General features: G+C 42.2%; 1 protein-coding gene across 2 annotated transcripts in view; it reads right to left on the bottom strand.

Annotated features, from left to right (window-relative positions):
* The window catches only part of ADAM12 (ADAM metallopeptidase domain 12), a 330,750-nt gene that overhangs the window by 24,458 nt on the left and 281,380 nt on the right, over positions 1–24,912 (bottom strand). For both annotated transcript variants that reach the window (XM_050959376.1, XM_050959375.1), the window contains exons 15-18: positions 19,511–19,619; positions 19,216–19,414; positions 15,917–15,994; positions 3,450–3,558 (exon numbers count right to left, since the gene is read on the bottom strand). In XM_050959376.1, coding sequence (XP_050815333.1) covers positions 3,450–3,558; positions 15,917–15,994; positions 19,216–19,414; positions 19,511–19,619 — 495 coding nt within the window. The remainder of the gene's footprint in view (positions 1–3,449; positions 3,559–15,916; positions 15,995–19,215; positions 19,415–19,510; positions 19,620–24,912) is intronic.

The raw sequence follows: 24,912 nt of genomic DNA, 5'->3' as shown, positions 1-24,912 counted from the left end.
TTTTAGTGCTCCTATTTAATAAAGCTATAATGTGCTGAGTACATGGATTTAGTAAAAGTCAGCTGGGTAAAATCAGTTACTAAAGACAAATCAAGCCATGTGTCACATTTAACTAAGGTAAATGACTGCGTGTCTTTTATTGAGCTAATTCTTCTACAGTTTGATTTACAGGTGTGCAAACTATTAAGATCATAATCCAAACCTTGTATCAACTGCTCATATTTAAATCACAAGTGTCAGGGAAGGAAAATTAGCTCCCCTAGCAATTTCTATATTTGTTTATTCCCAATACTACTGAATATACTGTGATTATTGAAAATAGATGGCAAAAGTATCATGATATATAAAACTGCAGAAAACTATTTTAAAAGTAACATTGAAGGGCTCCTTTCCAAAGAAGAGAACAGAATTATTGGAGCATGAGCTTTCGTGGGTGAATACATGCATCTGAGGAAGTGGGTATTCATCCACGAAAGCTCATGCTCCAAAATGTCTGTTAGTCTATAAGGTGCCACAGGATTCTTTGCTGCTTTTACAGATCCAGACTAACACGGCTACCCCTCTGATACTTAACAGAATTATTGAAGACACTCCATATTTGCCTTCTCCCCAGTTACCACTGTGTAGTGCAGCACATTCTACATGATATGTACAGTCAGATTTTGTAGTTCCCTGCACTACTTAACCATAGCACGGTGAGTTAAAGAAGGACTTGTGTTAGACAAACCTGGAAAAATGAGAATATTTGCACATTAATAACTGTACTTGCTCACTTCTTGAGCTCAGTTTCTTTGCTATTTTGTTGGATGTTTGGTATTTGAATAAGATCTTTCTCCCTCAGAACCCAGAATCATCTTTCTGCTATGTCCTGCAGTGAAATCATAATGTCATGTTGTTGCCATGGAAATGATTGTGAGGTCACTAGTTCAGCATTACAATTCACTGCAGGATCCAGTACATAGAGAATACAATCCGATTTACTTTTGAATATCATTATTCATATGAAAAGAGCTCAGATTACTTCCCAGGAAATCATAGGCCACATATGCAAATGTAAGTAGACTATGGGCCTAATTCTCCTGTCACTGATACAAATTAGAACTCCATTGAAATCACTGAAGTTATCGTACTCTGAAACATAAATATAGGAGGGCAGAGTAGATGGTTACAGTGGTCCTTCTAGCTATATACTCTGTGAATTATGAGACTGATTTTCAACAGTGTCTTTGTACTGTTTGTGCATGCAAAGCCACACCCACAACTGTCTAAAGATTTTCAAGGATTATCAACATGTATAGAAAAAATCTGTCTGGTTAGGGGAGAAATAGGATGCAACGGACAATATTTCAGGGATTGCTCATAGGGAAATTGAAGGCACAGGGTAAAGGAAATATATACATCTTCCATTATCATCAAATTTGAGAGGAACTTTTAAATATATGTGTAAGTTAAATGCATTTATGTTTAATTGTGACATATTCAGAAGTTTTTCCCACTACAAAAGCCCCTTCTTAAAGTTCCCATATCACAGTTGCTTATTTTTCTGGATTTGTCATATTCTGAGGTTCTGATTTTTAAAAATCATGCATGCAAATCAGTTAATAGTATGCATGAATGTCTGGCCATCTGATTGCACAAATTCCCGATTTGCACTTGTAACGACAGCAATTTCAGGCTTACATTAGGCACACAATTGTGGGTGTGGCTTTGCATGCACAAACAGTACAAAGACACTATTGAAAATCAGTCTCATAATTCACAGAGTATAAAGCTAGAAGGACCACTGTAACCATCTAGTCTGCCCTCCTATATAACATAGGCCATAGCTCTTCCTTGAATTAGTTTATTTTTGAACTAGAGCATATCTTTCAGAGAAACATCCAATCTTGTTTTAAAAAATTGCTAGTGATAGAAAATCCACCATGATCCTTGCTAAATTGTTCCAGTGGCTAATTACCCTCATTGTCAAAAATCTGCACTTTATCTGTAGTCTGAATTTGTCTAGTTTAAACCTCCAGCCTTTAGATCTTGTTATATCCTTGGTCTGCTAGATTGAAAAGCACATTGTCAATTTTTTGTTCCTCACATAGGTACTTACAAACTGTGACCATCTGTTAACCTTCTCTTTGTTAAATAGATTGAGCTCCTTGAGTACATCACTGTAAGACATGTTTTCCAAGCCACTAATCATTCCTGCGGATTTATTCTTAAACCTCTCCAATTTATCAACATCCTTCTTGAATTGTAGACCCCAGAACAAGACAATATTCCACCAGTGCCATATACTGAGGTAATATCCTTAACACTACTCAAGATTCCTTGTTTATGCATCCAGGGATTGATTGCATTAGCCCTTTTGGTGAAAGGGTCGCACTAGGAGCACATGTAGAACTGATTATCTGCCATGACCTCCAAGTTTATTTCCAGGTCAGAGTCCCCCATTCTGTAAGTATTCTTTGTTTATATTTGACCATATTAAAATACACATGGTTTGCAAGTGATCCAGTTTGTTCTGTATCAATGACCTGTCACCTTCATTACCTACCTCTCCCACAGTCTTTGTGTCATAAGTGAATATTAAGTTTTCTTTCAGGTCATTGATAAAAATGTTAAATAGCATCACACTAAGAAACAATCTCTGAAACCCACTAGAAACACACCTGGTCAATGATGATTCCCTGACTGCAATTACATTTTCAGACCTCTCTGTTAGCCAATTTTTAATCCATTTAATGTTTGTGATGAGAATTCTGTATTTTAGTTTTTTAATCAAAATGTTGCGTGGTATCAAGTCAAATGCCTTACAGATGTCTAAGTACATTACATCAACACTGTTACCTCTATCATCCAAACTTGTAATCTCATCCAGAAAAGAAATCAAGTTAGTCTGAGAAGATTTATTTTCCAAAAACCCATGCTGGTGCTGATACAGTGATGCTGTAGTCAATGGAGGATGCTTTGGAGTTTGATGTATCTCAAGGTAGATCAAAAACACTGTGTCTATCTCTTATATGATAATATGATATAGAGACTTAATAAATATGTGGGAACTGTTACAGGGTACCCTGTAAGCCCTTACCGCAGTTGAAAAGTTAAGTTACTTGCTCATGTGCACACACTGAGTTAGAGTTAAAACTTGAGTTCCTGATTCATAATCTTGTGCTCACACCAATATACCATCGCCCCACATCCCAGAACTACCTAACTGGATAGTGTACTTTTGAAAACAAACAAAATCTCTGGGTTGTTGTGTTTTTAATTATGCAACAACATTGCTACAATCAACTGTCAGTGTTTTTGGCTTCATTAAATTTTAATTAGTGCCAATTCATTTGGACTAGCTTGCTCAATTTATTAACAGTTTTGCAGTCTCAGACATTTTCAATAAAACTCGTTTGGATTTTCACTTTCTACCATGGAATGGTAGGAAAGCACCAGCTATTACTAACCTGCTTGTCTGGTTGGTCCACTGTCCATGCTGCCGCCAAACCCTGGCTTATCACAATGGGGAGGGGCCCAGTTAGCTTCACAGTGACAATTTTTTTTATTGTTACAGACCTTCAAAACAAAATGACAAATGAAGTAATATAAAATGTTATTCCAGGCAGCTTAGATTGAATCTTATCAGACTATAGGAGCTTTCACTCCGGCAGTGGTAGATGCATGGGGGTTAAAGCTCATGTCACAACAGGGACACATCCAAATCAGCCTGCTGCCACAACCTCAATTAAATACAATTACTTATACATTTTTCAAAATGTGTATATCCTAATAGCAACGTGGAACCTAAATCACTATTCACGTATTGCAGGTGATAACTTGAACTGTAAGTGCCATCTAGTACCTCTACTGGAACTATAAACCTCAGAGCATCAAAGAGGAGTGGTGTTCATCTTCAATCATCTGAAATAACACTCAGTACAGTTGTCTTCAGTGTCTCCCTTTCTCCTCTCTAACAGGAGCCCCACTTTCTCACAACTCCCGTTCCTTCTCCCTTGAAAGGAACAAGATTCCTCTCACCTTCCTAACACTCTAATAATGCCTGAGCAGCTTGCTTCCCGGTCCCTGTTTACTCCAGTAGCCAGCACCAATACAACTGCATTTGCTGGAAAGGTCTACTAAAGAAACCTGGATGTTTTAGTTTTCCAAGAGTTGAACTTCAGATGCTGGAACAGTTGTCAGGTTTTAGGCTTCAGTTTTCAATTCCCCAGCTGAATTCTGTAAACAAGTCCTAACCTACCTGTGCTGGACTGCCTACTGATTCTGCCACTTCTCAGGCCTCAGTTCTAAGGCTGACCAACATTCCCAGCTAAAGGGAGGAGGAAGGGTGGCTCCAGGCACCAGCACGCCAAGCACGTGCCTGGAGTGGCAAGCCACAAGGGGTGCTCTGCCGGTCGCTGCAAGGACGGCAGGCAGGTTGCCTTTGGTGGCATGCCTGCGGAGGGTCCGCTGGTCCTGCGGCTTTGGGGGACCTCCTGCAGGAGTGCTGCCGAATCCGCGGGACCAGGGACCTGCTGCAGGCAAGCCGCTGAAGGCAGCCTGACTGCCATGCTTGGGGCGGCAAAATACCTAGAGCCACCCCTGGGGAGGAGACAGGGAACTGGAAGCAGGACAGAGTTTGATCTCATGGGATATGCAGGTTGAAGGAAGAGGGATCTTGACAGATTAGAAGGATAGTGCAAGGTGGGCACCTCTGAAGAGACCTGACCTGCCCCAGGTTCCTGTGACAAAAACTTTTCTCCTTGACACTAGATTTACATGACCTGAAAAAAAATTATATATATATATATTAGTGACCCACAGTGGTGCTCTATTTGCTTAGCCTATAGTTTGGCAGAGATAGAAGCACATGGCTCACTGAGGGAGTGCTCCCTGCAGCATGAGGGAGCACCAAGGAACAGACCCAATTGGGTAATAACAACCTGTTTCCATTGCACAAGGGAGAATGAACTAATGGGATCCCTGTGCTTTATTCTTGGAAGAGATATGGAAAAAAAAAAAAAAAAAGAAACCTTCAGCTCTCCAACAAAGGGCTAGTCCTTCAGTTCTCACCCAGGGGAAGACCTTCTCCTCCCATCCAAATGAGGTGCTGCCAGGATTTTAAGCTACGGCTAATCCACCTTTTGCCATTATGGTATGATTGAATGAGTTAAACATTGTGCTGCATAGGGCTAGCAAGGCAGAGTTACACTTTATCACTCTCAGACTCGCACTTATGGCAAGGTGCCAAGGGGGTCCTTAGTTCTACTAACATTGATCATCACTGCTCTGCAGGAACCTTTGCCGTGGGAAAACTTGACAACAGATTGATCAGTAGAAGCCTGCTTAAGACAATCTAGTTAGGTCAAATAACCTCTCAAGATGCTTTTTCTGAGGAAGCCAATTTGCAGGTTTTCAGTATGGCCGTATTTTGGGGAGTCTGCATAGTTCAATAAAAATAATTTACTCAGCCTTCGCTTCCTCTCACAGTACTTTTAAAGGAAATACTCTAGAGTCATATAAAACATTACAGCTGATTTGTTTTCCCTATACAGTTAAAAATATCATTTATGCTGTACTTATTTATAAATTAAAGCTCTGCAAGGATTACCATCTACAACTCTGCAAGTTCTTGTTTCGCTTCTTAGACGTCACCATGTGTGCTCCATAGCACTGACGTATAAATGCCAATCTGTAAGTTAATGTTTATTTCCGCACACAGACAAAACCCAGTTACTTACCTTTCGTAACTTGTTCTTTGAGATGTGTTGCTCATGTCCATTAGATTCTAGGTATGTGTGTGCCCACGTGCACAGTCATCAGAGATTTCTGCCTTAGCGGTATCTATACAGTCGGCAGTGGTGCCCTCTGGAATGCTGTGCTCATGTGTCGGTATACTAGGTGCCACCAGCCCTACGTCCCCTCAGTTCCTTCTTGTCTGCAACTCCGACTGAGGGGTAGGAGGGCAAGTAATGGAATGGACATAAGCAACACATCTTAAAGAATAACAGTTATGAAAACTAAGTAACCATTTTTTCTTCTTCGAGTGCTTGCCCATGTAGATTCCATTCTAGATGACTCACAAGCAGTATCCATGGAGGTGGGCATGGAGTTCACGGTTGTATGGCTTGCAACACTGTTCTACCAAAGACAGCATCATCTCAGACCTGCTGGGTAAGTGCATAAGGAGACATGAAAGTGCGAATGGATGACCAGGTAGTGGCCCTGCAGATATCCTGAATCAGCACTTGCGCCCTTGTTGTCTGGGCAGTTACAATCACTGTGAAGGCACTTTAGCCAAATCATAGCAAAAACAGATGCAGGAGGTGATCCCTGATGAATTCTTCTGGGCGGACACTGGAAGATCTTTCATCTTGTCCGCCACCATGACAAACAAGTGCGTTGACTTATGGAACAGCTTGATCCTTTCAATGTAAAAGGCAATGCTCTCCTGATGTCCAGAGAGTGTAATTTATGCTCTTCATCTGACTTATGAGGCTTTAGAAAGAAAACAGGTAAGTATATGTCCTAGGTTATATGAAACTGTGAAACAACCTTAGGGAGGAAAACTGGGTGCAGTCGCAGCCGGACCTTGTCCTTATAAAATGGAATTAGACCATCCAGGAGAGTAAAAGAAGGGAGCAGGAAGCCAAAGGCTCAAAAGGGGGATCCATGAGCTGCGTCAACACGAGATTCAGGTCCCAAGGAGGGACAGGGTCATGAACATGGGGATAGAGTTGCTCCAGACCTTTCAAAAACCTGATCATCATGTTTTTAGCAAAGACCGACCTGCCCTAGAATGGAGGGTGGAAGGCTGAAATAGGGCCAAGTGGACCTTAACTGAAGAAAGAGACAGGCCCTGGAGCTTGAGATGCAGAAAGTAGTCCAATATCAACCACAGCGAAGCCTGCTTGGGCCGGTTACCCTTATCAGGGCCAGATTAACTCTCCTACTGGCCCGGGGCTATTAAATTTTGTGGGGCCCCTGTATACAAGTCTTTTTCCTAATTTAAAACAAAATGATCACAATTATGGCATTAATGCTGTACTAAACTTGCCTTTTAATTAACATAAATCCGTTCTGTGGTTTCATTTCAGGCTGAAAACATGTAAAATATAGTTGAGTTAATTCAAAATGGCCTACTTCTTACCTTAGAACAGCTGTAATATTAGTTTCTTTCTGGGAGGGAGTTTGGGTGCAGGAAGGGGCTCCAGGATGGGACAGAGTGTTGGGGTGCAGGAGAGGGTGAGGGGCATGGGATCTGGGAGGGAGTTTTGGTGCAGGAGGGGATTTGGCCCAAGTGTCCTTAAGTTCATGCAGCCTTGCATCTGTCTGCTTGGAGAAGAGACTGCTCCCATCGAACAGGAGGTCCTGGATGGAGGACTGCATCTCCTGGGACAGACCTGCGGATTGAAGCCAGGAAATGCACCTCATTACCATGGTGGAGGTACTGAACCTGGCTGCCGAATTGGCTGCATCCCAGGCCATCTGGAGGGAGGTCCTTACCACTGTGGTACCCTTCTTCAAGATGGCAGTGAACTCTTGGGCCAAGTCCTGGAGTAGCGAGTCTTTAAACTTTTTGAAGGAGTACCACAGATTAAAATTTTGTATCTCCCCAATAAAGCTTGGTGGTTTGACACCCTAAACTGAAGGCTTGTGATCAAATAAACTTTCAAAAGCACGTTGAATAAAGTGTCAGGCTACTCTGCTATTTCTTCTACCTCCTGGCCCAAGTTTGAAGCCATCCTTCTTAGCAAGGCTTGGTGCTCCTTAAAGTCCTCAGGACTGGTGCCTGATGGCCCTGCTACTGCCTTGTCTGGGGACAAAGATGAGGATTAGACCACCTGGGGAGGGTCTGGGACATTGTCCCCTGTGTGGGAAGGTTCTTTTGGAGCGGGCACCTGCTCCTCTACTGCAATATCAGATTCCACTTTGCGCACCAAGCCCAGTGCCATCAGTGCTGTGGATTGCTTCTCTGAGGCAGCAAGGGAGGAGTGATGCGAGAAGGGCATTGGTATAACTGGCACGCCTCTTGCGTTCCAATATGGCCACTGCTCCTGCCACTGGCCCTGCTGCCAGGTCAGCACTGTGGAAGCCTAGTCTTGGGTGCCTACAAGAGCTGCTGCTGTCATGGCGAGGGGATGAAGTCCTGTTCTGATCTGGACAAGTCCCCTTCCAGTTACCAGGGTGAGGTCATAGAAGCATGTGTCTGGCAGCTGACCGTAGCCATGGTAGTGTGATGCCTCGAATTAAAGGACTGGTGCCTCTCCAAAGACCAGTACTGGAGGCAGGGAAATCAGTGCCATGCCAATGACTGGTCCCATATCTGAAGGGAATGATGCATCAATGGAGATCAATGCTGACGGTAGGCTGGCAGGAGGATGATCTGTGTTGGATGTACGGAGACCACATCTCACCATAGGCATGTCAATGGTGACCACAAGTGCTGTGCTGGTGACCTGGGCTGTCTGACAGGAGACCTAGGTTGTAGAGTCAGGGATCCCAGCCACGGAGATGGGGAATGCTGCATCTGCTCTGGGGACCAACAGCGTTCGGCTGCCCTCTGAGGAGGTCTCATGGCTGGCTTACCCTTTTGGGAAACCTTAGCTGGATCCAACACCATACGCTGCACTGGTGGCGCTGGGAGAGCTCTCTGATCCCTGGTCACCGGGAGGTCCTCAGATGTTGATGGCCCTACCAAGTGCCTGTGTGCCCTACTGCTTCTGGGAGTCAGTTGTGGATCCTTAGGGCGGACTGGGGCATCCAGCCAGAGAGGTACCCCCTTGTGGCTCCGGAGTGGGCGGGTGGCCTGAACTGGGTCCTTTGCCCAACATCCCTTGACTCTTCTTGCTTGGTGCCGGGGAGTCTCGTTTCTTCAGACCCTTCTTGGCCACCGGCGAAAGGGAGCAGGGCCAGGCAGACCCCAGTGTTGGCGGTGCACTGCGCACCAAGGCCAAGGTGGTGGGCACAGAGTCAGAGCGGGAAGGTGCTGATGCTGGGCGAAGAGCAGCCTCCATGAGGAAGGCCCTTAGATGAATGTTGCGCTGCTTTTGAGTTCGAGGATGAAAGTTCTTGCAAATGCGACACTTGTCCTTCATGTGTGACAGCTAACTAACAGGAATAGGCCTATTGCAGTCAGAACGAGGCTTAAAACCCAGGGATCAGGGCATACTCCACCCTGGGGCTAAATCCCCACTGGGATTCTAACTTACTAAGTAACATTACTTAACACTTACCTACTGTAAACAAACAATATACAAAGTTAACAACAATGAGACTTAGTGTGAACTGCTATCCACTTGCAAGGCAAGGGGAAGGCACTCCGACCAACCATCAAGGGCAGTAAGAAGGAACTGAGAGGGCATAGGGCCGGCAGTGCCTACTATACTGACGCGTGAGCACAGCACTCCAGAAGGCACCACTGCCGACCCTACAGATACTGCTAAGGCAACTGTGCACATGGGCATGCATACACCTAGAATGGAACTGACATGAGCAAGCACTTGAAGAAGTTATGTTATCATGGACTCCACAAATCTTTTCAAAACACAAGCTATAATATTATCTATTAATTATAAAAAGGGATTTTTAGTTCCTATAGTTCTTGAAGCATGATTTCTGTTGGCACAGGCTTTCACGGAAACAAATGAACCAATCGTGCAGCAAATCAAGATTAAAATGATGTAGTTTGAAATAATTAACACATTCATGAAAAATAAATTGTGTTTAAAAACATTTAGGTGCTCTTTATCACTAAAAAGTTTTGTGAACTGAAATAGGTTATCATAACTTGTTTAAATCTAAATCTATCTCATGTAACTTTCATAGACTCATAGGACTGGAAGGGACCTCAGAAGGTCATCTAGTCCAGTCCCCTGCACTCACTGCAGGACTAAGCATTATCTAGACCATCCCTGACAGGTGTTTGTGTAATCTGCTCTTAAAAATCTCCAATGATGGAGATTCCACAACCTCCCTAGGCAATTTATTCCAGTGCTTAAACTCCCTGACAGTTAGGAAGTTTTTCCTAATGTCCAACCTAAACCTCCCTTGCTGCAATTTAAGCCCATTTCTTCTTGTCCTATCCTCAGAGTTTAAGAACAATTTTTCCTCCTTCCTCCTTGTAACAACCTTTTATGTACTTGAAACCTGTTACGTCCCCTCTTAGTTTTTTCAATCTTCCCTCACAGGTCATGTTTTCTAGACCTTAGTTGTTCTTCTCTGGACTTTCTCCAATTAGTTCACATCTTTCCTCAAATGTGGCAACCAGAACTGGATACAATACTCCAGTGGAGGCGTAATCAGCATGGAGTAGGGCAGAAGAATTACTTCCTGTTTCTTGCTTAATAACACTCCTGTTAATACATTCCAGAAGCATGTTTGTTGTCCAGATCCCTTTCTGGAGTTCTCCGTCCTAAGCAGTCATTTCCCATTTTGTATGTGCACAGCTGATTGTTCCTTCCTAAGTGGAGTACTTTGTATTTGTTCATATTGAATTTTCATCCTATTTTCTTCACACCATTTCTCCAATTTGTCCGATCATTTTGAATTTTAATTATATCCTCCAAAGCATTTGCAACCCCTCCCAGCTTGGTATCGTCTGCAAACTTTATTAGTGTACTCTCTATGCCATTATCTAAATCACTGATGAAAATATAGAACAGAACCAGACCCAGAACTGATCCCTGCGGGACCCCACTTGATTTGCTCTTCCAGCTTGCCTATGAACCACTGATAACTACTCTGTGGGAATGGTTTTCCAACCAGTTATGCACCTACTGTATAGTAGCTCCACCTAGGTTTTATTTCCCTAGTTGTTTATGAGAAGGTCATCTGAGACAATATCAAAAGCCTTATCAAAATCAAGATATACCACATCTACTGCTTCTCTCCTATTCACAAGGCTTGTTACTCTGCTGTTAGGTTGGTTTGACATGATTTGTTCTTGATAAATCTATGCTATTACTTATAGCATACTTATCTTCTAGATCAGGGCTTGGCAACCTTTCAAAAGTGATGTGCCAAGTCTTAATTTATTCACTTTAATTTAAGGTTTCGTGTGCTGGTAATACAGTTTAATGTTTTTTAGAAGGTCTCTCTCTATAAGTCTATATATTATATAACTAAACTATTGTTGTATTGTAAAATAAACAAGGTTTTCAAAATGTTTAAGAAGCTTCATTTAAAATTAAATTAAAATGTTGTCTTATGCCGCTGGCCCGCTCAGCTGGCTATTGGTCTGGGGTTCTCTTCACCTAGGTTGGCAGCAGGCTAAGCAGGGCCTGTGGCCAGCACCCCAGCTGCCAAGAGTCCGGCAGCCAGAACCCCAGACTGGCAGCGGGCTGTGCAGGGCCAGCAGCCGGGACCCCAGACCGGCAGAGGGCTGAACGGCTCAGCCTACTGCTGCTCAGGGGTTCCATCCACCAGCTCCTGCCAGCCGGGATCCCAGATCGTTGGTGTGATGGTGGTGTAATGAACTGCACTCAGTTGGGCTTCTTGGGGCAGTTGGCCTTTATATGTCCTAGTTCATTACACTTAAAGCATCGCCCAGCTGACTGGTCACTGGGCCGAGGTGGGTTACTGGAGACTGGTGAGATGGGATAATAGGTAGTCTGGGGCTTTCCTTGGGTTGTAGATGGGGTCTTGGGTTGCCCTCGGTTATAGGGTTTATTGTCGGTGTGCCCCCTGGGGTATTTGCTCCCCTTGACAGTAGCTTTTCTTTTCTGTCACTTCCACCCATTTGGCTCCAATCTCTCCTGCCTCGGTTACAGTTTTGGGTTTCCCATCTAGGATGTACCTTTCTATTTCCTCAGCTACACCCTCTAAGAACAGTTCCAATTTTATTAGGAGGTGCAGCTCGTCCATATTGTTAACCTTTGTTCCTGATATCCAGGCCTCATAATTCTTTCCAATGTGGTAGGCATGTCGGGGGAATGACATATCTGGTTTCCATCTTAGGGCTCTGAACCGCCGATGGGCATGCTCAGGTGTTATCCCCATTCTGTATCTGGCCTTGGTTTGAAAAAGTTTATAATTGTTCATGTTTTCCTTAGGCATTTCAGCCGCCACCTCTGCTAAGGGTCCACTGAGCTGTGGCCTCAGTTCTATCATGTACTGGTCTTCAGGGATGTTGTACCCATGGCAGGTCCTTTCAAAATTTTCTAGGAAGGCCTCAGTGTCATCACCTGCTTTGTAGGTGGGAAATTTCTTGGGATGTGGAACAATAACTGGCGAAGGGCTGCTAGGATCGGCTGTGTTCTTCTGCTTAGCCTGTTCTAATTCCAGGGCCTGCTGGTGGGCCTCCCTCTGGAGTTCTATCTGTCTTCTGTGGGCTGCCTTTTTTCTTCTCTCTCTCAGCTCCATTTTTTTTCTCTTAGTTCCATCTCTTTTTTGTTTTATTTCTAGTTTTTGTAGTTTCTTTTCCATGTCTCGCTTGTGGTTTGCGTCTTTGATTTGTTCCTCTGCATCCAGTCTTGCCCGTTCCTGTTTCAGTGCGTCCTTGGTAGTTATGGTTCCTGCTTTCTTGTGTTGGGGTGCCCTCTGGTGTTTACTGCCTGAAATGCTGCTTCTTTGTTGCCTTTTTAGGGTTGCTTAGCAACAGTGTCTTTTTTAACACTTTTTAACTAGCCTTTCCCGATAGAGTAAAAAAAAAAAAAGAAACTCTTTGATTTGCAAATATGTTTTGCTGGTCTCTGCTGTTCACAGCTTAAGCCTGCTTTGTTTAGACCCTCGTTAAACTTAATGTCTGCCTTCAGAGTACTCAGAAGGAAGAGAGAAAAAAAACCTGCAGACTTGCTTTTAAAAACCCCCTTCTCTTTGCTTATAAGCAGCTAGCAGAGAAAAAGAAAAATAATAATCTTACTGGCTTTTGGATTCCATCTATCCCACCTTTGCCACCATGTCATGGTATAATTCCCCACTCTGAACCTTAGCGTCCAAAAGATACCAAGATACCAGCATGAATTCCTCTAAGCTCAATTACCAGCTTAGATCTTGTAGTGCTGCCACCAACCAGGACTTGCAGTGCCTGGTACACTCTGGTCCCCCCAAAACCTTCCCAGAGGACCCCAAGACCCAGACCCCCTGGATCTTACACAGGGAAAGTAAACCCTTTCCCCCACCGTTGCCTCTCCCAGGCTTTCCCTCCCTGGGTTACCCTGGAAGATCACTGTGATTCAAACTCCTTGAATCTAAAAACAGAGAGGAGTGCACCTTGCCCCCTCCTCTTTCCCTCTCCCCAAGAGGTAATACAGATTCAAGCTCCGTGAATCTAAAACAGAGGGATTCCACCTTCCCCCCTCCCTTCTCTTTCCCTGTCTCCCACCAATTCCCTGGTGAGTACAGACTCAATTCCCTTGAGCCTTAACAGGGGGGAAAAAATCAATCAGGTCTTAAAAAGAAAAACTTTTAATAAAAGAAAGAAAAAAGTAAAAGTTGTCTCTGTAATTAAGATGGTAAAGGTTACAGGGTCTTTCAGCTTATAGATACTAGAGAGAAGCCCCCAGCACAAATACAAATTAAAATACTTCCAGCAAAATACACATTTGCAAATAAAGAAAACAATAAAAAAGACTAAACTGCCTTCTACTTATACTTACTATTTGAACAGAAAATTAGAGAGCCTGTAGGTACGTCTGGTTATTCTCAGAACCCAGAGAGAACAGACAAACAAAGAACACAAAACAAAGACTTCCCTCCCCCGAGATTTGAAAGTATCTTGTCTTCTGATTGGTCCTCTGGTCAGGTGGTCCAGGTTCATTGCTTGTAACCCTTTACAGGTAAAAGAGACATTAACCCTTAAGTATCTGTTTATGACAACCGGCTCCTGCCAGCCGGGATCCCGGCTGCCAGACCCACTCAGCCTGCTGCTGGTCTAGAGTCCCGGGCCTGCCCACCTACTGTGGGTGTCATAACTTTCCTACTCAGATCTGAACCTTAGAGTTCAGAACATGAGAAGCTAGCATGAAACCTCCAAACTTAATTACCAGCTTGGATCTGATATCGCTGCCACCAGCCAGAAAATTCCAGTGTCTGGCTCACTCTGGTCTCCCCAAAACCTTCCCTGGGGGACCCCAAGACTCAGATGCCCTGAGTCTCACCACAAAGGGAAATAACCCACTTCCCTTCCCCCTCTTTACCTCCTCTCAGATTTCCCCACCCTGGGTACTCTAGGAAATCCCCTGCTTCAAGTCCTTGAAACACAAGTACCGAGAGATCAAATCTCTCTCTCCTCTCACCCAGAGAGTATGCGAAGTCAGGCTTAGTAAATCTAACACAAAGAGATTTTCCCCCTCCCTTCATTCCTTAACCTTACCCAGTGAAAAAACTCAAACAGGTCTTAAAAAGAACGCTTTATATAAAAAGAAAGAAAAAGACATAAAAATGGTCTCTGTATCAAGGTGACAATATACAGGGTCAATTGCTTAAAAGAAAAATTGAATAAACAGCCTTATCCAAAAAGAATACAATTTGAAACATTCCAGCAACTACATACATGTAAATACAAAAAAACAATATAAAACCTATTGTCTTACTATCCTTGTACTTACAACTTGGAAACAGAAGATTAGAAAGCCTGGAGATAGAGAGATCACTCTCAGAGCCGAGAGGGCCACCGAACCAAGACAAAGAACACCCTCCCAAAAAACTTCCCTCCCTTGACATTTGAAAAATCTTGTTTTCTGATTGGTCCTCTGGTCAGGTGTTTGGTTCCCTTTGTTAACCCTTTACAGGTAAAAGAACATTAATCCTAAGCTATCTGTTTATGACAGTGGGTACCTACCTTCTCTCTGGTTCTGGCCCATTCTCTTCTCTCTGCACTGAGCTGAGGGTAGGAGTGCACTGAGCACAGGGCTAGGGGTGAAGAGTTTGGCCAGGAGCTAGAATGAAGGAGGGGGCTCAGAGTTGGGGCAGGAGGTTTGGGTGTGGGGCACTTACCTGGGCAGCTTTCATTTGGTGCGAGGAGTGCAGGTGGGAATGTGTGTGTGGGTGTGCAGGAGCTCCCGTTTGGTGCTCAGGGTGGGGGTGGGAATGTGGGGAGTGCAAGAGTCAGGATATGGGGGGTGCATGAGGTGTGAGGGGGCTGCAAGAGTCAGGGCAGAGGGCTGGGGGCATGTGAGGGGGGTGCCAGTCAGGGCTAGGGTCATGGGTGGGTGAAGAAGTCAAGCAGAGGGCTGAGTGTGTATGAGGGGGGTACAGGGCTCAGGGCAGGGGCCTGGTGGATGTGTGGGGCACAGGGCATGGGCCGGGGGGGGATGCAGGGCTCAGGGCAGAGGGCTGGGTGTGTGTGTGGGGATGGTCAGGGCAAAGGGCTGGGTGTGTGTGTGTGTGGGGGGTCAGGGCAGAAGGCTGTGTGGGCTCTGCAAGTCCTTGGGATTCTGGCAGGCAGCAGTGTGCCATTAAAAATCGGCTTGTGTGCCGTCTATGGCACATGTGCCATAGGTTGCCAACCCTTGTTCTAGATTGTTCACAAATTGATTTGCTTAATTATTTGCTCCATTATCTTTCTGGGTACTGAAGTTAAGGTGACTGGTCTGAAATTCCCACACTGCGGTTACCATGGTTTTGCTATTTTTTTTATTTTAATTCTTTTTGAAAAATCTCAATTCAGATGCAACTTACTGCTGGGACCACAGAGAATCAACTTGTTTGAAATGTTACTAGAAATTCTTCATGAAGGAAGGGTAGGCTTAAAATCACTTTGAAGATGACACAATTCCTTTTCATCACAGAATGTTAATTTAAAAAAAAAGAAAAATTACTACTTGATCAATTTTTTTTGTTAAATAAAAATCACATTTAATTTCTCGCAATCTGTAAAGGGCACTGAAAATTAATCTCTTTAGAGTGAAATGTTGAAAAGACTTTGACTGATATTATTAATGAATGATTTATTGCTCAACTGGGTATTGCAAAAAATTGTTTCTGTAATACTTACTCCGCGTCCATGGCATTTTGTTGCACATTCATGAACACCAAATATACTTGTATTTTGGCACCGGCGGTTAAGACAGATCTGCAAAATGAGAGAGAACAGCTTTAATGTTGCTGAAAAAAACATACCTAGGGTGCACACAGCAAACTTTTACATCATTACAGCTACATTTGTTCATCTATCACCTTTCCAGTAGCAATTGTACTGATTTGCCTACGCAGCAACTGATTTCACACCAGTGGAGTTATCCCTGATTTACAGCAATGTAAGGGAGATCAGAATCAGAACCTATGGCCCAGATTTTTAAAGATATTTAGGTGGTGTTGCACTCAGTGTTGCAACATGTAACTGATTCAGAAGCCTAAGTTTCATTTTCAAAAGGAATTCAGGCACTTATGCGCCAAGCATGGCAGTCAATGGCATTTGGGCTTCTCCATGCCTCAAACACTTTTGAATACGACTTAAGTTCCTAAATCAGTTAGGCATTGAGACACTGAGGTCAGCAATGCCTGAATACTTTTTAAAAGTATGTCCTTTATATTATCATCCTTGTAAATCCTTTGGATTCAAATCCACTTCAATCCCAGGTCATGGGAAAGGTTGGTATCACTCTTGACTGGCATGCAGGGTATTGCAAGATTGAATTTCAGATCTATCTGATATCGAAGGCTAGTGAGCTAGTGTAAATCTGCATAGCTCCACTGACTTCAATGGAGCTACACCAGTTTGCACCAGGTGAGGATTTGTCTCTTAGTTTTTGAAAAGTAACAACTACTAAAACACTTTATTATTTAAATAATTGTGTTCTTATTCTTCCAGAACTATGAACATGCCAAACCAGATTTCTCCATGTACTTGAACTGGCTGTATTAGAATTCTCACAAGCCAACAGACCACTTCCTGAATTAAAAGATTGGATCCTCTGCTGGTATAAACGGACATAGCTCAATTTACACCATTATGTGGAGGTATGTTGATTTACACCAGTGGAAGAGCTGGCCCAGAATGTCTGGAAATTTTTTAATATTTTCAAAAGAACACTGATCAACGCTGGGGGAGGGGCTAATTTCATCTCATCTGATAAATCTAAATGATTCTAACTGAATTTTTTCAAGCTAAATTATTTTTTAAATCAACTATAAATAGAGTTGCAGATTAGGTAAAAATCATCTAACAGGAAATTACAAATTAGCGTTAGCCTAGAGGAAGAGCTTTTACCCTTCTGTTAAGTGGAAATTAACAAATATAGAGTGTCATATAATCACATGCAAAATTCTTTGTTTTGCAATCATTACAGAGAGTTAACATCACTCTTCCCACACAGCTGAAAGTTGGGATAAAGCAAGATTAGCATCATTAATAAAAGCACCAACCAATACAAACTGAAATGACTGATGTAACTGAAAAGTTATCCAATTCAAGCTGAAAAAAATATTACGATTGGAATGACTGTTACTATACTAGCTCAACAATAAAAAACCCAGTGTACAAATTCTGCTCTTCTTTAACTCTGTAGTTCAGTTTAGTAGGATTACAAGGCAGTCACAATAATTAGCAGCAGGCCAGGTAAAAGTGAGGGTAGTAGCCAAAAGGGATGTCTATTCAGGGCAGTTATCCCCTGGGGGAAAGAAAAACGGGAAACAGAGTGAATGGGCATCCACGTGCGTGCATGTAGTGAATATGCTCTGATTACAGCAGTATTCACAATTCAGATATTCAGAGTGCGCTAGCACAGAGAATTCTGAGCACATTAAAATGGCTGCATTTCAAACTGCATATCTTCAGCATAAAAAAAATCAAGACTATTTAAATTCATATTCTGAATCCATAATACAAATGTGGTAATGCCTTGAAAGTAAAACATACAATTTCATAAGTATTAGGCTGTATATTTGATAGTGTGTGTATATGTACACGATTAAACAGATTAGAAAGATTAGATATTCACTACTGAACTGGAATGCGGGGACTTTATACCACTGGATTCCTCACTAGTTTTCTCTTTGAAAAGCCATTTCATAGCCCATTTTATAACAGAATTACTTGAAAACATTTTTGGAGGGTGGTGCGTTTTCTTATAATATGGTTTTTGTAGTCATAATTAGGGCATGTTTTAAATCGGTTGCCAATATGCCTAACAAATTGTGATAACTCAGCAAAACTCAAGCATTTGGATATATGAATGGTTTTGTTTTAACTTACCTAAACTTTTCTAGGCTCTTCCCCTTTTTCCTTTCTGCCCACAATCCTCCAATAGCATGCCTTCCCCCTCCTCCTCCTCAGTAGTTCCGAGACACCATTCTTCCCTCCCCCAATAAATTCACGGCACTCTAATGTCCCCAGGGCTCTTCTGTCTCCCATTTCCCACTCTGCTCTTTTCCTCTCCACCCAAAACTATGGATGCGGTGCCAAGACGGAAGTTGTACTACAAATGTGCAAGACAATTAGCAATGCTTGTGAAATGTGTGCACGCGCACATGTGTGTGCAAAAATCTGCTTTGGTGGCTGCACAACAATTGGTTTATGTTTCCCTTTAAAGTGAAAGGCCATTCTTTGCAGGCAGAAGCTGCCTTTCTTCTTAATTGCCTCAATTTCAATAAACAGCTTTTTCTGAAGTGAAAAATGGAAGTGTGAGCAATGATTAGCAAAATCTCATGAACACATTACGAAGCTGGTGTGAGGCTAATTAGAATTTTGCAAAAATACCAAGAAACTCCCTGGACTCTGAAAGTTTTGGATATTGTTATGAAAATTCATGGACACTTATATTTTGAATCTTATGTTTCATTAAACACAAACTGGTTGCTTTGAATGGGTCTAAAGGACATTCAAGAAGTAGTAGGTACCCTGTGTATGGAAATCTTTTGACCTAACAAATGAATTCTGTACAATAGTGTAAACAACAAATCTTGAATCAAGACAACATGCAGACCTGATTAATTGCAATCCTAATGTCCAGATATAGCTCTCAGCAATAAATATAGATTTTCAATAATTGGCCTTTATTTTGGTTTCTGGAATTATTTTGCAGCAGGTAAAATCTCTGCTATTTGTACGAAAAGTACTTGACTGTGCTCATAAATCAGATGTCTAAATGATTTACATTCTACATGCAAAACTGTGGGTTCAAAAACAGAAGCAAAGTGAAGGAGCAGGTAAAAATCTGGCTCATTATGAGGGAAGATAATAAAATAAAAAAGTGACACTTGTCTTAGTACACACAGATTTGAAACACAAGGATGGTAAAGCTCCACTTTTATACATTGAGAATTGGCTGCTTGGAAAGTATTTTTGAATCTTACTTTTTCATCTTCACATTTTGTGCCTGCCAAAACGAGACCAGGATCAGGCATATCATCTCCCAAGTACACATGGGTACCACGACACAGAATCTTGCCTCCTTCCTGCAGCGGGATATTTGTTTCTATGGAAACAGCATTGGTACCAATTACAGGTCGATTTGCTCCCCCTTGACACTGAATTTTTCCACATTTAGCATCTCTGAAGGGAAAAATGATTTCAATAATTTTAAAGATATCCAAAAACTGTGGCTTGTGTTGCAATGTTAGTTGTTCTGGCTGCAAAAAGAGACCCTACCTGGGTTCACATTTAGCAAAGGAACTTTTGGCGTCTTTGCCACAGTTGCCATAAGGATCACCTGCAGAATTGACTCTCTCAAAGCAGATCCCAGGGGCGGGTTTAGCACCTGAAACAAAAACAAATCAAGACTTTCATCTGATGCAGTGTTTTTAATCATTTTCTTTGAGCTCCACTGGTGGTGTAGTTGAAGGTAAAAGGCAGCCTGCATACAGACAAGGCACAGCAAAACACTTGCGCTGGCTCAGCCTGCTAACGGAGCAACCTGAATGTATGGGTTGTCCACAGTTGGTGGTCTCTCTTGGCTAGGCTAATTGATAAACATGGCAGGCTTAATTCTCCTTTAAGATTTCTAGATGGTGTCCCTCATATATCCTCCTAGGACATAACAATTGTAACTAGTTTGGCTAAGACAGATATTGAATAGTTTGCCAGTTGGCTCTCTTCCCTTCAGAGTAGCTAAGTGAGAATTTAAGAGCTACAGAATAGCAAAAGAGAAGTGCTAGGTCACTGAGTGAAATGAGGAGAAAGGAATATGTAAAGAGCTCATAAAACACATGTAGTTCTTCAAAAATTCCAAACAAGAGGAAGGACTGGTTTGAAGGAAGGGTAATACTCTAATGAAGTGGCAGAGCTAGGAGACTATGAAGCTACATGACACCTGCACCTTATTTGCACTAGCCTTTTAAATGTAAACGTTTCCCAACACCAGTGCAGCTTCCTTGGTGACAGCAAAGGTGGGTATGCTTGTATAGACAGGTCACAGATTCATAGATTTTAAAGCCAGATTGGAGCTTTAGATCACTTAGTCTGACCTCCTGTATAACACAGACCATAGAACTTAATCTAGTTGCTTCTGTACTCCGACCAATAACTTGTATTTGACTAAAGCATTATCTTCTACAAAAGCACCCAAGTTTTGATGTGAAGACTTCAAGAGATGGAGAATCCACCACTGCCTTTGGTAGGTTGTTGCAATAGTGATTGCGCTCACTGTTAGACATTTACTCTTTATACCTAATTTGAATGCATGGCTTTAACTTCCAGCCATTTGGTTCTTGTTACACCTTTATCTGATAAGGTAAACAGATTTGGTCCCTGATATTTTCTCCCTATGGAGGTACTTATACACCACATGCAAGTCATTGCTGGCATTCCAAGCACCCGACTTGCTCTGAGAAGAGTTAGATGACACAGTGGTTAAAGTTCAAGCAGATGCTTGGACCTCTGCGTGCACCAGCACTCACACCATTGATAGCATTGATATAGCTATGCCAGTGGCCCTTAACAAAAAAAGGCCCTCGTGTAAAATACAGCCAACAAGCATTGGACTTTTGTCAGATCAGGAAAATGAAATAACAAAACAAAATTATTTGAAAACCTGCAGGCTGAGAATATTACAATTTTAGCACACTATGACCCTAACCCTTAACAACAGAAACAGAATATCCTATTGAGCATTACAATTGCCAAATGTTTTTGAGCTGTTTCCAGGCATGTATATATAGCAAAAATCCTGCACTTTTTGGGAAAAACTTTTAGAAGAGGGAGGTTAAAAAAGAGTTTGATACTCTTGGAGAATAAAATTAAACATGATAAAAAGAGTTACAGTTAGTGTGAATCTTTTCACTAATAATGCAAAGACTAAAGCCTCAATTAATTATCTACATTTTACAGTCAGAAGCTTGACTAATAGAATATCCTTAACTGAACAGCAAGGTAATGCTACAATTGACAAAATGCGCAATCTTGAAGAGAGGTTTTAGATGGTTTCTCTGCCTTCCTCTAACTTTTTACACATTGAAACTGGAAAACCGAGAAAATAGGGCATAGAGGGAACAAAATATGAGCTGCTGCTCTCCTGGAGAGAAGGACAAGAGCCTGAAATTCTTTGAATGATTACTATCAAGCTTGCTGAGTTCAGGATATTTCTCTAATCTGAGACTATTAAAAAGGACTTACACGGGCTCCTTGCACTTTTTTTCAGAAAACCACGGGCAATAATTGTAAATTGACTGAAGCATCTAGACAAAGAAACTACCCAGATGAAAGCCAAAATGCAAATTTCACTTTCTATGTGGTTTCCTTCTTGACTTTCCAGTTCAGGGCCAATGGCTATTCAGCATCAAACATTAAAACGTGCACAGGCTATGATTGGTTTTCGAGAGGGAAAGTGAGATGAGGAAGAAGAAGAGATAAGCTAAAAAACGAAATATACCTAATTCTGTGTCTTCCTACCTCTGCACAGACTTAATTATTTAGCCCCAGCTTTCATAACTGACTTAAGGAGTGCAGCACTGAATAGATCTTGTGCACCTGCTTCTGGTCTCTTCTTCTCAGCTGGGAAACCTCTTACACAGTATGTTATATTACTACCGTAATGAACACTTCCCCTGAGCGTGTATCAAGAGAATGCTTCACTCTGGCAGTCCAAAGCACAGATATGTTTGCACCAGAATGGTATGTGGGTCCAGAAGAGCAAAAGCATTGCTTGCTTACATGCACCAGCACTGCCTCAAGACCAGCAATCAGGGTTCACTGAGGCAATTGCCATTACTTGGATAAGAATCTGGATGAAGAAGTGTATTTTTATTTTCTGACTGAAACTTTTGAGTGGGACACACACCTATATTTTTAAATGTGTAAGCAGCCAGCACATTAAAGATGACAAAAGGGGCCTTGCTGAACAGGGAACATGTCTGTCTCTTCTAGTGCATCAGGAACGTTCAACTCCAACTGATGTTACTTATTAAGAGACTAGACCTTTTAGAGAACAGAAAGTCCATTCCTACCAGGCTCTAAATACTCTGCGTGTAAAAGCAACTGACTCCCACTGGTCAACTGCAGTCTGGAAACCAAAGCCTAGTGCTACGTTTCTGTCTCCTAATTGAAGGCACAACATTCATTGGCTTGGGATTCAGATGGCTGCAGCCTTCTCCAGACTGATCTTTTTATGAGCTTTGGATTTTATTATAGCTGCAAACATATAAACATAAGAGGAAAGTGAACAGATGGAGTTACTGGGTTAAAAGAAAGATTTCAAAGGACACTTACAGAAGAAAATCATAATGTTGTGTTTCTTGAAGAAGTCCATTTATCACAATTTCAGTACACAAACTGAAGCAGAAAGTGCTGTCTTTCTCTATTTAGCTACTTCAAGAGGCAGAAGCAAAATGGTTTGTGCAAATATTTCCAGTGGATATTAAGCTCCTTGATCTGGATGAGCGGAGTTTATTTCACTTTGCTATTGATAATTATAGCGTTGCAACCCTATAATTAAGGTCCTATCAGCCTTTCCCGTACAAATCTTTTTTTCAAAGAATTAAATCAGCCATCTGAAATCACATCATGTTAAAACATGCCATTAAAGTTGTCAGTCTGGATAGATTTTTTTTTCAGATGTGCAAACTGATACATTCATTTCTTCAGTTATAATATAGAAACAGAGAAATGTTGTGTGGTTTCAGATGCTTCTCTGACCTGTTTTAATTAAAAAATACCTTAAAATACCATCTAGGAGAAGAAGGAGGATTAGAATCTGGGAAGAAGAGAGAGTTCTAACAGTAGGGGAGGTTACAACACAGAAGTAATAGGTGCTGGAATGATAAGCAGAAAGGAGGGGAAGGATGGTCTTGTTAAGGGACTAGACGGGGACTCAAGAAATGTAGGTTCAATTCCCATTGTTGACATAGACTTCCTGTGAGACCCTGGGCAAGACATTTAATCTCTCTGTGTTTGTTCCTTGTCTCTCAAATGGGAAAATAACCCCATAGGGTGAGTGGGAGACCTGATGCTCAGACACTACACTTATGACTATCAATCACGTAAGACTGTACAAATAAATACAAGAAAGACACGCAGGAATCCTAAGTTTTGCAGGCTAAAGTCTTGATTCTGTATCTGTTAAGTCTGCTTTGTGCTGTTCCAGTGGTGCAAAAGCAGACCTCAACCTGCTTTATCTGGCCAGTGGAGAAGTCTCTTTGTATAGGCGGAATAGTTTGGTGGCACAGAGCTGATATAGTGCCCGCATCACTGGCCCCTAACCATCCATCTGGGTGATTCCTAGACGCCTGAGCAGCTCTGCTGGGCTGCTGGCAGTCTATAAAACAGCCCAATTTTTAAGCTGTTCTGCTTTTCACTGGGGAACTCTCTGAGTCCCAACCTGGCCCTGATACTAACTTTGTAGTTCTCTTTGGACTGGCCCTAAATTTGTGATGATCACGTTTTATCATGTTCAAATACTTGTGAATTTGGGTATATAAAGTTAATTTGTATTTACCAGTCATGCAGATGGATATAAATCAATTTAAAGCTTGGCAAGACCAGAGTTCCAGGTAAAATGATTTAACCATAGTTTAAACAGCCAATTTGGATGGGGCCAACCTGTGTGATGTCCTAATTTATCTTGATTTACTGCTGTAGGCTTTTTTTCTTTCTTTTTCTTAAGAGTGCCTGCCTTGACCATAGGTACCCACAACAAACACACACATACAATCAGAAGAACTCTTCCTAAACAAATAACCACAGCTGTCCAAACTGTCACATCACAAAGTCAACTGCCCGCTAATTATTAAAAAGCCAGTGCCTGCAATTGGCTCCCCAAAGCCCTCTTTACACCATGCTTGGAAAAGGCCAGGAAGCAGATGAGCAGTGCAGTATGTCCTGAAGGATGCCAGCACCAGGGAGGGAAGCATGTTGTAGAGTCACAGACTCCTCATAGGGAATGAATGGTCATCTAGCAGAGCCCCCTGACCTCTTCTCTCATACCAACGGGGTACTAGCTCAGATGATACTCCCTGTTACTTGCAATGGCTAGGTATAGCACCAGCAGACACACTCCATCCAACAAGGCCACGTGTCACTTGGCTGCACAATCTGCCCCCCCACCCCTTCCTAAAGATTCATTTGCCTGTCAGTGTAGAAAATGCCAGCAGTCTAAAGATTAACATTCCCCTCACTCCCAGGAAATCAATAATTTGTCTCTTTCCAATAGTTTTATCTGCATATCGAGCTTTTCCAGAAAATGCCAATGGAGCAGCAGACATTATACAAAGACATTTACGACTGATGTATCCTTCAGTCATATTACAGTCGATAGGTCAAATCAATGGCAATATGACTTTTTAGAATTAGAAATGTGAAAAAATGTGTTGAGTAGAAGCATTTTACCCTTTTAGTATTAAAAATGACACACATGCAAGAGTATGCAGTGTTGCCATAGCCGTGTGGGTTCCAGGATATTAGAGACAAGGTGGGTACAATAATATCTTTTACTGGACCAACTTCTGTTGGTGAGAGAGACAAACTTTTGAGCTACACACAGCTCTTCTGAAGATACTACTGCCCTAACCTTGTCACTTACACATGCAAGAGTGAAATAGGAGAAAAATCTTGTGTGTACT

The sequence above is a fragment of the Gopherus flavomarginatus genome, chromosome 6 (genome assembly GCF_025201925.1).
Source record: "Gopherus flavomarginatus isolate rGopFla2 chromosome 6, rGopFla2.mat.asm, whole genome shotgun sequence".
NCBI lineage: Eukaryota > Metazoa > Chordata > Testudines > Testudinidae > Gopherus > Gopherus flavomarginatus.
Note: the sequence above shows the minus strand (reverse complement) of the source record. Positions and strands in the feature narration are given on the sequence as shown.